This window comes from Salmo trutta, chromosome 38 (genome assembly GCF_901001165.1).
Source record: "Salmo trutta chromosome 38, fSalTru1.1, whole genome shotgun sequence".
Classification (NCBI taxonomy): domain Eukaryota; kingdom Metazoa; phylum Chordata; class Actinopteri; order Salmoniformes; family Salmonidae; genus Salmo; species Salmo trutta.
In genome coordinates, this window is record NC_042994.1 from 6,427,660 (window position 1) to 6,442,224 (window position 14,565).

Consider the following 14,565-nt stretch of genomic DNA (forward strand, 5'->3'; position numbering starts at 1 on the left):
TCATCGTTGTGCTGCAGAATTCTTTCCTTCTCTCTCTGAGGACTTTGGTTGGATACACAAAAAGCAGAGGAACTGTACCAAGGGCACATAGTTCATTCGGGACACTAGACATGAGAGTCTTCTATGACTGATTCACACTACAGGGCAGAGCCAAACCACAATGTGCTGGCTTCAGGGCTGTAGCCAGGGTCTGCGTGTTAGTGAGGACATTTTACTGCATTTCTATACAATTAAAAAACTCTAAAATGCTATTTGGAGAAGAGCAAAAAAAAGGACCTAAGCCATTATCACTATAGTTTCTGTAGCTTCATTCACCTCAGTCGATCTACAAACGCATAGCCTAGCTATACAATTAGCCGCTACACATTAACTCAGCACCAGGATTAAAAACGATCCTTTATTAGGTACTGAGGGATCTGTTAGCAGAAAGTATTTAATTAACAAATGGTAAAGCATTAAAAAAAAGTTTTGAAATGTTCCTGCAATTCTACACATTTTGACATGACTTATGGTTAATATGATATCTGAGTGAGAGTGACTAACAAAATCAATGGGGGGCCCCTGGAGGTCAGGGCCCCTGGGCACGTGCCCTATGTGCCCAGTCAGTCATTTGGTCATGATTACTACAAGTTTAGTCTAGACTAACTAGACTAATTTACCTATTTTTATTTTATTTTTAATGACATGGGCTAATTGAGTGACTGTCAGTGAGTGACAGAGGAAATCTGGGGCAGCCAAGTTTCAAAATTGCACCTTGTGTATTCTACTATTCTAACTCTCAACAGTAAGTTGAGACCCCGAATGTGTTCCCCAAAATACATATTTATTTTAATTTGAAAAAAATTAACTAGGTCTGGACCGCGGTGTCCTCATATGTAGCTACGGCCCTGACTGGCTTGGACATTTTCCTCTCACAATATATCCTTTCTAGCACAGTTCCAGCAACTATAGTGGATGCGTAACCAAGCCAGTGCAGGATTGTCTTGTCTCAGTTTGACTCTATAGTGTGAATCAGTCACTACACTCCTGATTCCCTCCTGAAGCCCAGCGCATCAAGAGCTATAGCCGGCTGCAGCCTGTCAATCTGATTGTCCATGTCCAGCACACACAGCATGTTCATGTCCACCGCTACCTGGTCCTGAAATCTCTCCTGGAAGATGTCTAGTTGTACGTCCCTCTCCTCCCCCTCCCCGTCGTCCCTCCCTCCCAGCATCACACCCATCTCCCCTACCTCCTCCCCCTCCTCCTCCCCGCAGCACAGGGCCACCTCGTTCTCGTAGCAGAAGGCGCTGGGGGAGTGTGGAGGCAAGAGGTGTAGGCCGGAGGACTTGGGACCGAGAGGGGACACTGACCGGGTAGAACTAGAGCCGGAGGCAGACGAGGGGGAGCGGGATCGGCCCGTCATCTCCCGGAGCTCCCTGGCGCTGCAGTGCGGAGTAGCTGGCACCTCGTAGGTCTTGTGGAAGCGGGAGTAGTCTACCTGGTAGCGGTGCTCCTTCTCGAAGACCACGGGCTCGAAGCGGTGGCCCCACAGGATCTCCCTGGCCAGGTAGGAGGAGCGGGCCTGGGTGGTCATGGCCGTGGCCTCCACCATCCCCTCCAGTATCACCACGATCTCAAAGTCCTCCGTCGTCAGGTCGGCGCTACTCATGCAGTACAGCGGGCTGTTCTCGTTGATCTCGTGGACCACGACCAGCGGAGACACCAGGAAGAGGCGATCCAGGCCCTCGTCGTAGCCCACGTCGATGTCCGTCTGCTCCATGGGGAGGTACTCGCCTTCGGCGGTGACGTGCGGCCGGATGAGCTGCGCCCGGACGTGAGCCTCCACGATGTGGCTTTTCCTCATGTTCCCCAGGCGAAACATCAGGCACAGCTTCCCGTCCCGCATGGAGATTACCGCATGGTGCGAGAACAGCAAGGTCTGCGCCCGCTTCTTAGGTCGAACCATCTTGGCCATGATGGTTCCGATCATGAAGGAGTCGATGATGCAGCCCACAATGGACTGGACCACCACCGTAGCCACCGCCGCCGGACACTCCTCGGTGACGCAGCGGAACCCATACCCAATGGTGGTCTGGGTCTCTATGGAGAAGAGAAACGCCCCTACGAAGCCTTGGACGTGTAGGATGCAGGGCTTCCACTCCACCCCTCCTCCCTCCAAGCCGGCCAGAGGCCCCTCTCCCAGGCCGGGTCGAAGGTCGAAGTCCCCATGGGCCAGGGCCACTCCCCAGAAGACCACACCGAAGAGGAACCAGGACAGCAGGAAGGTAGAGGTGAAGAGGAGCAGCATGTAACGCCAGCGGATGTCCACGCAGGTGGTAAATATGTCGGCCAGGTAGTGTTTCGTCTTGTCTTCCATGTTGTGGAAAACCACGTTGCACTGGCCGTTCTTCTTCACGAAGCGGCTCCGGACATGGTTGGGCCCCGTCGTGGAGATCTGGCGGCCGTTGTGGACAGGCTCTGTTGCTCGCAGGGTTAACGAGCTGCCGCCTCCTCCTCCTTCTGACCCTCCTCCTCCTCCACCACCTCCTCCTCCCCCCATACCCCTCCCAGTCATATTGTGGTGCATCAGGGGACCATGGCCATTGTGGAGGCCCAGGGTGGAGATCTTGAAGTGGTCTTCATCGGTGGCTACGATGCTGTATCTGATGGGAAACAAAAACCCAAACAAAATACATGAGTTTAGAGAGGAGGGTGAAGGAGACATGGCAGGTTTAAGAGTTAAAGGCCCAGTGCAGTCAAAAACATGATTTCCCTGTGTTTTATAGACCAAGAATAGACAACAAGGACAGGCTTTTAGAGGCAGGAAAAGGGGGAGAAAAGGAGCTGATTGTCCTATTCCCCAGTCCTACCTGTTGACTCGCACCGCTCCCATGGCACCAGTGATCATCAGGCTGTGTCTGTGTGGGCAGTAATCAGGGCCGCGGTGGCCAGTGCCAACCATTAAAAGAGACCAGCTTGGTAGGAGGCTGTGGGCAGAGGGGCAATAGGACAACAGCCTCAGGTCTAAGGACCCCTTGGAGATATCAGCGTTGCCTCCTTCTGATGCATTTCCTGGAATGACAGCAAATCAGAGAACAGTATGAATTTGTAAGGTCATTCAGAATCACAGCACCCAATGCACAGTATTCCTACATCTACACATGTCATGCAGGAGGAGGGTGGGATAGTCAACTCTCTTCATGCGTGAAGAAAAAAGACAAATATTCATCATGATGGTTATAGATTGAGTCCCTCGTAGCCGGTCGCCCGAGGCCCCTTTATGTCAGCATGGGGTGGAACACACTAGCAGTCATAGGAGGGGCCAAAGGTCTGAAAGAGAGGGGAATCTGTGCTGAACTACTGTTAAGGGAACAATTGATCTGGTGTTTGGCTTGATGACAGGGTTAGTGGCCGGGTGACGTAGTGGGTTAGAGCTAGTACCCATTATGTGATCGCTAGACTATCAGGGCAACCAAGGGAAAGCATTGCATAACAGCTGTAACAGGTTTGTAGCTGCACGCTATAGAACAGCAGCACTGGATGGTTTGAAGTGAGGTGTGGAGTTAGCTATGTGTAGAAAAATACATGTCCAACTGCAGTAGCTTACTAAGGCGCTGTGACATCACTGTTGGGTCAACGAAACTGACACGCCGACACACGTCAGCACGGATTTATTAAAACACACAGACTTGAGTGCGAGTGCACACACATACACACGCGCATGCACGCACAGACACACACACACACACACACACACACAGCAGCAGATGGACAGATGTTGCTCCTGCCGTGTGCTTATTGGCCGGATTAAGGATCCAGGATCCTTCCCAATTTAAATCCTCAGTAAGAGGCTGGGATAGATTATGTCAGCATTGTTACATATCAATCAAAGGGCAGCTGGACCAAAGGGGCTGAGAGAAAGAGAGAGGGAGAGGGAGAGGGAGAGGGAGAGGGAGAGAGAGAGAGAGAGAGAGAGAGAGAGAGAGAGAGAGAGAGAGAGAGAGAGAGAGAGAGAGAGAGAGAGAGACAGATATCCAGGGGGCTGACATGACATTATTGACAACATCACACCAGTGCCACTGTGTCTTACGGAGTGTTTAGTGTACACAGTGTTAACCAGGGTCACACGTATCAGGTCTTTTCATACCACTTCCCGAGGATCCTGGGAGTTTGATTGGACAAAAATGCGTATCTGAGTTAGGTTGGAGGAGAAGAATAATGCATATGAATGGAAGACTGTGACAGCTTGAGATTCTCAGTCTGAGAGTCTATGGGATAATGTCAGATCATAATGAATCCATCACCACAGACTGAGGAAACAGTAGTCTTTTCCAGTCAACCTGATTCCCATTGAGACGTGAAACTCAGAATGTAGCCATACTGTTAACCATATCAGCATCGGAGGCATCGGAGGCTTCCAAGACATATAGATGTACTACAGATCTAGAACATTTTGTAGAATATACAGTACCAGTCAAAAGTTTGGACACACCTACTCATTCAAGGGTTTTCTTTATTTTTACTATTTTCTACATTGTAGCATAATAGTGAAGACATCAAATCTATGAAATAACACATATGGAATCATGTAGTAACCAAAAAAGTGTTAAACAAATCAACATATATTTTATATTTGAGATACTTCAAAGTAGCCACCCTTTGCCTTGATGACAGCTTTGCACACTTGTCATTCTCTCAACCAGATTCACCTGGAATGCTTTTCCAACAGTCTTGAAGGAGTTCCCACATATGCTGAGCACTTGTTGACTGCTTTTCCTTCACTCTGTGGTCCAACTCATTCCAAACCATCTGAATTGGGTTGAGGTCGGGTGATTGTGGAGGCCAGGTCATCTGATGCAGCACTCCATCACTCTCATTCTTAGTCAAATAGCCCTTACACAACCTGGATGTGTGTTGGGTCCTTGTCCTGTTAAAAAACAAATGATTGTCCCGCTAAGCGCAAACCAGATGGGATGGCGTATCACTGCAGAATTCTGTGGTAGCCATGCTGGTTAAGTGTGCCTTGAATTCTAAATAAATCACTGACAGTGTCACCAGCAAAGCACCCCCACATCATCACACCTCCTGCTCCACGGTGGGAACCACACATGCGGAGATCATCCACTCACCTACTATGTGTCTCACAAAGATACGGCGGTTGGAACCAAAAATCTCACATTTGGACTCATTGGACTAAAGGACAGATTTCCACCGGTCTAATGTCCATTGCTTGTGTTTCTTGGCCCAAGCAAGTCTCTTTTTCTTATTGGTGTCCTTTAGTAGTGGTTTGCAGCAACCATGAAGGCCTGATACACGCAGTCTCCTCTGAACAGTTGACGTTGAGATGTGTCTGTTACTTGAACTCTGTGAAGCATTTATTTGGGCTGCAATTTCTGAGGCTGGTAACTCTAATGAACTTATCCTCTGCAGCAGAGGTAACTCTGGGTCTTCCATTCCTGTGGCGTTTCTCATGAGAGCCAGTTTCATCATAGCGCTTGATTGTTTTTGTGACTGCACTTGAAGAAACTTTAAAAGTTCTTGAAATTTTCCGGATTGACTGATCTTCATGTCTTAAACTAATCATGGATTTTCATATATCTTTGCTTATTTGAGCTGTTCTTGCCATAATATGGACTTGGTATTTTACCAAATAGGGCTATCTTCTGTATACCCCCCCTACCTTGTCACAACACAACTGATTGGCTCAAACACATTAAGAAAATTCCACAAATTATCTTTTAACCAGGCACACCTGTTAATGGAAACATAATCCAGGTGACTACCTCATGAAGTTGTTTGAGAGAATGCCAAGTGTGCAAAGCTGTCATCAAGGCAAAGGGTGGCTACTTTGAAGGATCTCAAATATAAAATATTTACTTTTTTGGTTACTACATTATTCCATATGTGTTATTTCATAGTTTTGATGTCTTCACTATTATTCTACAATGTTGAAAATAGTAAAACATAAAGCAAAACCCTTGAATGAGTATGTGTGTCCAAACTTTTGACTGGTACTGTATGTAGAGAGTAGGAAGAAAATGGCTCCCTATTCTCTACATAGTGCACTACTTTTGATCACATCTCATATGGCTCTGGTCAAAAGTAGTGCACTATATGGGGAATAGGGTGTCACTTAGGACGCAGCCAGAGACAGTCAGGAAGCACTAGTCCCTGAGGGAGAGCAGGAGTAATTAAATGTTGATGATAGTTATTAGCGTTTCCATAGGAACCTCTTTTCCCTCCTCGACGCTCTGATTTGCCGTGTCGAGCGGGGATGATTTAGCACGAGGCACCGCCGCCGAGGTGAAGCGAAAGGGTAGAGACACCAGAAGTGTAAGTGCTCTCCTGAGTGACTGAGTCACATACAGGACTGATTCACTTTAATGTGGGTAAAACTGAATCACACAGAACAGAGACAAACACACAGATATTTCAGCGCATTTACATTTAGGCAGACGCTCTCATCCAGAGCGATTTACAGTAGTGAATACATACATTTTCATACTGGTCCCCCGTGGGAATAGAACCCACAACCCTGGTGCTTCAAGCGCCATGCTCTACTTACTAAGCACACCGACCATAACCTACTCCACACCATAACCTACTCCACACCATAACCTACTCCACAACAGAACCTACTCCACACCATAACCTACTCCACACCTTAACCTACTCCACAACAGAACCTACTCCACACCATAACCTACTCCACAACAGAACCTACTCCACCCCATAACCTACTCCACACCATAACCTACTCCGCACCATAACCTACTCCACACCATAACCTACGCCACAACAGAACCTACTCCACACCATAACCTACTCCACAACAGAACCTACTCCACACCATAACCTACTCCACACCATAACCTACTCCACACCATAACCTACTCCACATCATAACCTACTCCACACCATAACCTACTCCATATCATAACCTACTCCATATCATAACCTACTCCATATCATAACCTACTCCACACCATAACCTACTCCACACCATAACCTACTCCATATCATAACCTACTCCATATCATAACCTACTCAACACCATAACCTACTCCACACCATAACCTACTCCATATCATAACCTACTCCACACCATAACCTACTCCATATCATAACCTACTCCATATCATAACCTACTCCATATCATAACCTACTCCATATCATAACCTACTCCACAACAGAACCTACTCCACAACAGAACTCTACACAACACAATACATTTAGGGCCTGAAATTGTCAATATGTATATGCAGCTCAGATATGCCTTGAATCCGGAAACACTTAATCCCAGGGGAAATTAATATGAATGGATGAAAGTTTGTTTGTGTGTGTGTGTGTGTGTGTGTGTGTGTGTGTGTGTGTGTGTGTGTGTGTGTGTGTGTGTGTGTGTGTGTGTGTGTGTGTGTGTGTGTGTGTATGTGAGCGCCGCTCGCTCGTGTGTGTATGCATGTGCGTTGGCGTTTGCATGTGCATGTGTGGTAATCTCCTAATCCAAACTGTGATATGAAAGGTGGATGCAGTCAAGCGACCTGGCTTAAATGTCCTTCTTTAATCTGAGACTGACATTAAAAGGAGAGAAATAAAGGAAAAAGAAAGTGAAGAGTTTAGGTCACAGGGCAGGGCAGGACATGCGCTTGTCAGGGATGGATGGATGAAGGTAAGAAAGAACCGGGGGTATAGAGATTATGACATCAGAGGATGGGGTGTTACTTTTGATCCGGTTTGGTGGCGTTGTGGCGTCGTCATCACTGAATAAAGCATTGTTATACATGATTATGGCAGACGTTATTGTAGGCAAGTAATAGGGAGGGGGGAAAGTTATGTCCGTCTTTTTTTAATGGCTTTGATGGCAGCTCTATGAACACAGTATCTCATTCAAATATGCACGATCTGCACGTCTATCATGAATGCACATGATTGTGTAAAAAAACATGTCCTTCCCATATCTATGAAAAAATATGGGATGACGAGATATCCCATTCTTTGAATAGCCAATGATAAACTAAAATTAGACTTTTTTTTATAACACAGTGCAGGGTAGGCCTACGCACTTGCTAAACTATATCAAAGTTGACGCTGACGTGTAGAGGTGTCCAGTGCTGAAATCTATTCCCGCGCATATAGGAAATAAGAACGTCTGATTATAGGAATTATGTGTCCATATCTGATCTAATTTCAAGTCTTGCAAATCAAACCTCTCAGGATATCCAAACTGGCATGCCACATCGCCTACGGCCTAGTCAATAAAATATGTCACACAATTAGGATTTGCCTGCGCATCATTTACAGTTGATTGACATTATAGGCCAGAACAATGCGTTACGTTAGAGGATTCATTGATCCTTTTACAGTGTTTGTCTGAAGGACAGTGAACAGCAGAAAATAACAGGTTTCACTGGGCTCTACAAGGCGAGGAGTTCATGTCGTGACATAATACTGGTGAAAACAGACAAGATTACTCTGCAGTTTATTTCGGGGCCGTAACCAGTGTATGAAGTGAGCTTCGTCGAAACGCTCCATGTTAAAAACAACAAAGACTCTTCGACTAGCCAACCTAAAAACCAACCAATCTAAAAGAAAAACAGGTCAAGTTCATGACAACTTGTCCTGTCAATGGAAGTGTTTTTGCCTATGAAAAAACGGTCAACTATTAGAATAAATACTCACCTTTTGTATGGCAATGTTGTTAGCTACTTGAAAAACAACGTTGACATCCTCTCCAAAATAAAAAATAAAACACATCCTTAATGTTCTGTCCTCTCTCTACGGATTCCTTTTTGCAGCCCGTTTCATTGTCTCATAACGTTCATTTTGAAACTTTTTGTCTTTAAATCCTACTATTCTTCCAATGTTCTGTTTTATTGCTTCATTGCATCCCACTCAACTGCTCGCATTCGCTCTCTCTGTTGGACTCGCACTTGACTCAATAAGCGCTCGAACCCTGTGTATGTGAGGTGCGCACGGCACATCTCTCTGTCCCTAGCTAGCTGTGGGTGGGAGAGTGAGGGCGGGCGGGAGGGATGGAGCGCTTGTCACTTTGATTATGTCCCCGTTTACGTGGAGTTGTGTTCCTGAGAGTGTAGGTGTGCTTCCCTATTATTTACCGCCCGCGCCACGGATTTTTATTAGACTGGCCTCCGGAGAAGAAAACAGGTTGCTATGCATTTTCAGTGAATTTAGATCAGTGTTAGGCTGTACATGTGAGCTGTCTTTGTGCGAGTTTGAAGCTGTATTATTGAACTGTGAATAGATTTATAGAAATAGGCCTAATAAAAAAAGTTAATGACAAGAAAGTGGTTGATTAAATATCCCTGTTGTCGACAAATACAGGCATCATGTAATGTTAGAGTCGCATTTACAAATGCAGATTCTTAATTTGATCACTCTTTTGTGGCTGAGAATTTTCTTGCACCGCAGGAAATCCAGTTGAGCTTCGTGATTTACATAAATCCACTGAACACCCACACTAACACACTGTTATATTAAGAGTATTTCACTTTTCATGTAGCCTACTTTTAGCCAGCTAATGTCCTAACCACCGATCCAACAACATTATGGACTAAACGTTCAAACCCCGTTGCTGCAGGATTATTTTGTTGCGACATAATTGGTCAAATGATGATTCTACATACATACGTAACAAACCAACTGAAGAGGGGGTGTCGGGTAAGAAACAAAGGCTCCCTAGTAACCTAGTGTGAACAGGCAATTGAAATCGGATCCCAGTGTTGCATTGTGGAGCTGTCCAGAGCAGAGGTGCTGAAAACTACTAAAACGGAAAACGGATACTCCTCGAACTACCACCACCCTACCGTGGCCTGCCTGGCTGTCACATACATTTAGCCTCCAGACCAGTCTCAGCACCCTGCTAACAACCGCCACCTCATTTGCTTTGTCATTGAACTAGCGATGGAGACCTGCAGAACTTTCTGCTAGCTGCGCTAAGTTCATCCAACTTTCTAATTTCCATCAAAGACACTACTGTTCATAGTTTAATTTATAATTAATATTTGTATTGGCATCAGCAATGTCTCTTTTTTGCAGGGAAATATAGTTAGTTATAGTATTTCAGACAGACACAATTATATGCAACTCCATAGTTTCTATGGATACCTTTCTTATTTCCTCTCTCTCTCTCTCTCTCTCTCTCTCTCTCTCTCTCTCTCTCTCTCTCTCACTTGTCTCAAGCAAACATTTATCTGAAATTATACAGTTGTGAAACAATTTATTTTTAAAACCGAAGTTCTCTTCAGCCAGACGCGGTGGGCGTTCAATGTACCAAGAGAGATGGATAAAGAAAGACATAGATAGATAGATAGATAGATGATAGATAGATAGATAGATAGATAGATAGATGATAGATAGATAGATGATAGATAGATAGATAGATAGATAGATAGATAGATGATAGATGATAGATAGATAGATGATAGATAGATAGATAGATAGATAGATGATAGATAGATAGATAGATAGATAGATAGATAGATAGATAGGGAGAGAAAGGTGGGAGACAGAGAGAGGAAGAGAGAGAAAGAGAACGAGAGAGAGATGGAGAGCGAGACAGAAAAACGGGGTGAATCAACAGTGTAGGTCAAGGTCAAGAGGGATTATGGGTTCTATTCAATCTGTATTGCTGAACCGTTACAGATTGTGTGATAGAAATGTAAAGGCAATTTCCTATTGAGCTGACATATTCAGCCTTTACTGTGAATGCAGGCACAGCTAATGCGAGACAATCATGTTGCAAGTCAATGCGAGTCAACCAAGCTGCGAGTCGACCACGCTTTAACACTGAAATTCTGCGATATGGATTGAATAGAGCCCTAAATGGGGTGGGAGTGGGGAAGAAATGTGTGGGTGGGTTTAGATTCTAGAAGACAAGGATGCTGCAACTAATGAAAAGAGGGGAGTTATCTTGCTGTTTGTTTACTGTTGTTTTGAGTGGTAGTAGTTAGGCCTAAAAAATTGTGGAAAGTCACAAGGAAAAGTTACAGTAGGGATACAGTAGGTGGATTTTGATTTGTTGATCGAATCCAGGTAATTCTACTCTACTCTACCATACCCTATCCAACTCTGTATTCTGCACTACTCTATTTTACTCTACTCTATGATATTCTGACTGAAACAAAGAGAAAGGAAGGTTGGAGACTGCTTCCATTCCACCTGCCCCACTGACAGAAATGAAATGACCATCTTTATGTCTGTGTATTAATAACCATAATCTGTCTGACTGAGGCTGGCTGGAGTAAGATATCACATAAGATATTAACTCTTTTTCATAAGCACACCTTGCTCAAGGCATCAAACCACTGCTCCTGCATCTCTCTCTCTCTCTCTCTCTCTCTCTCTCTCTCTGTCTCTCTCTCTCTCTCTCTCTCGCTCTCTCTCTCCCTCCATCCACCTTTCTCTCCTTCACCTCCATCTATTTCTCTATTTTCACCTGGACCTGCTTTTGGGAGATTTTTAGGTCAGCAACATGAATACAAATTTGACCTGCGGCCAAAATAATAAACAATATCCTTAAAAAGCTGTATTAGTTTCATTATTAAATGTAAATGTAGTGTTTGAACTGACACAAGCTATTTTGTGTTTTCCTTCGACTCTGCTCCAGTCCTGACGACTCCCTCCCGTATGCGGTGAGAGCCAATTTACTAAGAAACAGGAGGCCGCCTCATTCCTCACAGCCAGCAGATCCAGGTCAATATGTTTTTAAGAAATGAGGCTGAAGAAAAGAGAGGGACAGAATGGCCTGTATTACTCCACAAGGGTGAATACATTACAGGCATATAGTTGTGTAATAATTACATAACTAAGTCTATATTGATTTCAAATTAGGAAGAAAGACAGACTAGGAATTGAAGGCAAGTGATGCTGCATGCATATGAAGATCAGGCATGCTAAATTAACTCCCATCGAATTTAGAACAAACTGCAAAATAGGTACAGATCTCTGTGTGAAAATGAGGGGGAATGAGGCACTTGGGTGGTGGATAGTAGTTTTATATATAGTTCAAATACTGGGCACAGCGGGACTCATGATGTAACCTCAGCGGGGATGTTAGTCGAAATCTATCTCACTAAGTTCAGAGCAATGCGAAGGGACATTTGGTGACCTGCAAAAGAGCTGTCTCTCAGATTTCTCCAGTGCTTCAAGAAACCAAGGCATTGAGGCGTGTGGGTTCCACTTGAGTTTAATAAAGGCAAAACCCTGGTCCTCTGTGATTGGTCAGCTAGTCTAGGCCATTAGATGGGCAATGCAGTGCCATAAAAGATAAGTATGTTTCAAATGCTCTCAGTTTGCTCAGTAGCCAATAAAAACTTCGTATTGCACTGAATTGGTACTGGTCCATCCCTTTTAAGCTAGACTCAATGTCAGCGCCCCGCAGATATATAATTAGCATAATAATACAAATCCCCATCAAAATCTGTCTGTTTAAGATAGAGATATCTGCTTTTTTTTAGCTTGAGCTGCATGTCAATCCACAGCAACCACCAATGGTGGTTTTCAGTGTCTAAGGTGACCAAGCTACAGCGGTGTTTGTCAGACCATGAGACATCCTGAAGATCGGTCTACTCATGAAAACTTCTGTAATGTCTGAACTAATACGACCATTCTATGGAAAGATGAGACTTTTACGAACAGGATGGTGTTCTCCGTTTTACTCTATGACCGCATCACAGGACTCGTCTGACGTTGGTACCGCTAATCTGCCAACTTCTGTCTGTAGCGTCCGAATAGTTTGGGCTACACACTAAGATGGAAAGGTGTGACAAACACAAACGCTACCGTTCAAGAGTTTGGGGACACTTAGAAATGTCCTTGTTTTTGAAAGAAAAGCAAATTTTTTGTCCATTAAAATAACATCAAATTGATCAGAAATACAGCCGAGGAAGGCTCCGGCCATGGAGCTGAGTTGGACGCCGTGCCTGGACTGGGCATCGGCACAGAGGAAGTCTCCGGCCTTGGAGCTGGACTGGACGCCGTGCCCGGACTGGGCACCGGTGCAGAAGAAGACTCTGGCCTTGGAGCTGGACTGGACGCCGTGCATGCACTGGGCATCGGCACAGGGGAAGGCTCCGGCCTTGGAGCTGGACTGGACACCGTGCCTGAACTGGACACTGGCGCAGAGGGAGGCTCCTGCCCTGGAGCAGGACTGGACACCTTGCCTGGAAGCTCCGGAACGTTGACCGTCGCAGGAGGTTCCAGACTGTGGACCGTCGCAGGGGGTTCCGGACTGTGGACTGTCGCAGGGGGTTCCGGGCTGTGGACCGTCGCAGGGGGTTCTGGACTGTGGACCGTCGCAGGGGGTTCTGGTTTGGGGACCGTCGCAGGGGGTTCTGGACTGGGGACCTTCGCCGGAGGCTCTGGACTGGGGACACGCAGGACTGGACGCCTTGCCTGGAAGCTCCGGAACGTTGACCGTCACAGGAGGTTCCGGACTGTGGACCGTCGCAGGGGGTCTGTGGACCGTCGCAGGGGGTTCCGGACTGTGGACCGTCGCAGGGGGTTCTGGACTGGGGACCGTCGCAGGGGGTTCTGGACTGGGGACCGTCGCCGGAGGCTCTGGACTGGGGACTGTCGCCAGAGGCTCTGGGCTGGTGAAACGCTCTCCAGGGCGAGTGCGGGGAGCAGGCACAGGACGTACTGGACTGGGGAGGCGCACTGGAGGCCTGATGCGTGGGGCCGGCACAGGTTGCACCGGACTGGTGACACACACTTCAGGGCGAGTGCGTGGAGGAGACACAGGAAGTACCGGGCTGGAGAGGCGCACTGGAGGCCAGATGCGTGAAACCGGTGCAGATGACACCAGACTGGTGTCACGCTCCTCAGCACGCCCGCACTGCAGCACTCTCATCGCCGCCACCTCTCTCCGGAATCTTTCATCGAGTTCCTCCTTCGACTCCCTGACGATCTCTGCCTCATTCCTTGGCTCCGCCGACCACCCCGTGTGCCGCCCCCCCCCAAAAAAATTGGGCTGTCTTTTGGGCTGTCTTTGTGGCCGCGAACCCCGGCATCGTCACCGTCCTCCCTTCTCTCCTTGCGTCTGCTTCCACGGCAGGCTTTCGTGTCTTGCCAAGATTTCCTCCCAAGTCCAGGATATTTTCTCCTCGATCTCCTCCCAAGTCCAGGATGCCATCTCCTCCTGGGCACGCTGCTTGGTCTTGTTGTGGTGGGATCTTCTGTCACGCTCGTCGTACAAACTGAAAGCATACTCGGACAAACGTGCAGCGTGATCTGGGTTCCACATCTTTATTAGTGACGAGTTTCAGAAGAAAGTTTTTTTTTTCTGGCCATTTCGAGCCTGTAATCGAACCCACAAATACTGATGCTCCAGATACTCAACTAGTCTAAAGAAGGCCAGTTTTATTGCTTCTTTAATCAGAACAACAGTTTTCAGCTGTGCTAACATAATTGCAAAAGGATTTTGTAATGATTAATTAGCCTTTTAAAATGATAAACTTAGATTAGCTAACACAACATGCCATTGGAACACAGGAGTGATGGTTGCTGATAATGGGCCTCTGTACACCTATGTAGATATTCCATAAAAAATCAGCTGTTTCCAGC

At 46.3% G+C, this 14,565-nt stretch overlaps 1 protein-coding gene across 1 annotated transcript; it reads right to left on the reverse strand.

The window, feature by feature from the left end:
• Window positions 1–668: 668 nt before the first annotated feature.
• LOC115178509 (ATP-sensitive inward rectifier potassium channel 12-like) lies at window positions 669–8,914 on the reverse strand. The gene is made up of 4 exons (XM_029739724.1): window positions 8,662–8,914; window positions 2,853–3,054; window positions 2,578–2,645; window positions 669–2,493 (listed from the first exon to the last, which is right to left on the reverse strand). The coding sequence occupies exons 2-4, from the start codon at window positions 2,942–2,944 to the stop codon at window positions 1,019–1,021; spliced, it is 1,635 nt and encodes a 544-aa protein (XP_029595584.1). The 5' UTR covers window positions 2,945–3,054; window positions 8,662–8,914; the 3' UTR covers window positions 669–1,018.
• Between the last annotated feature and the right edge of the window lie 5,651 nt (window positions 8,915–14,565).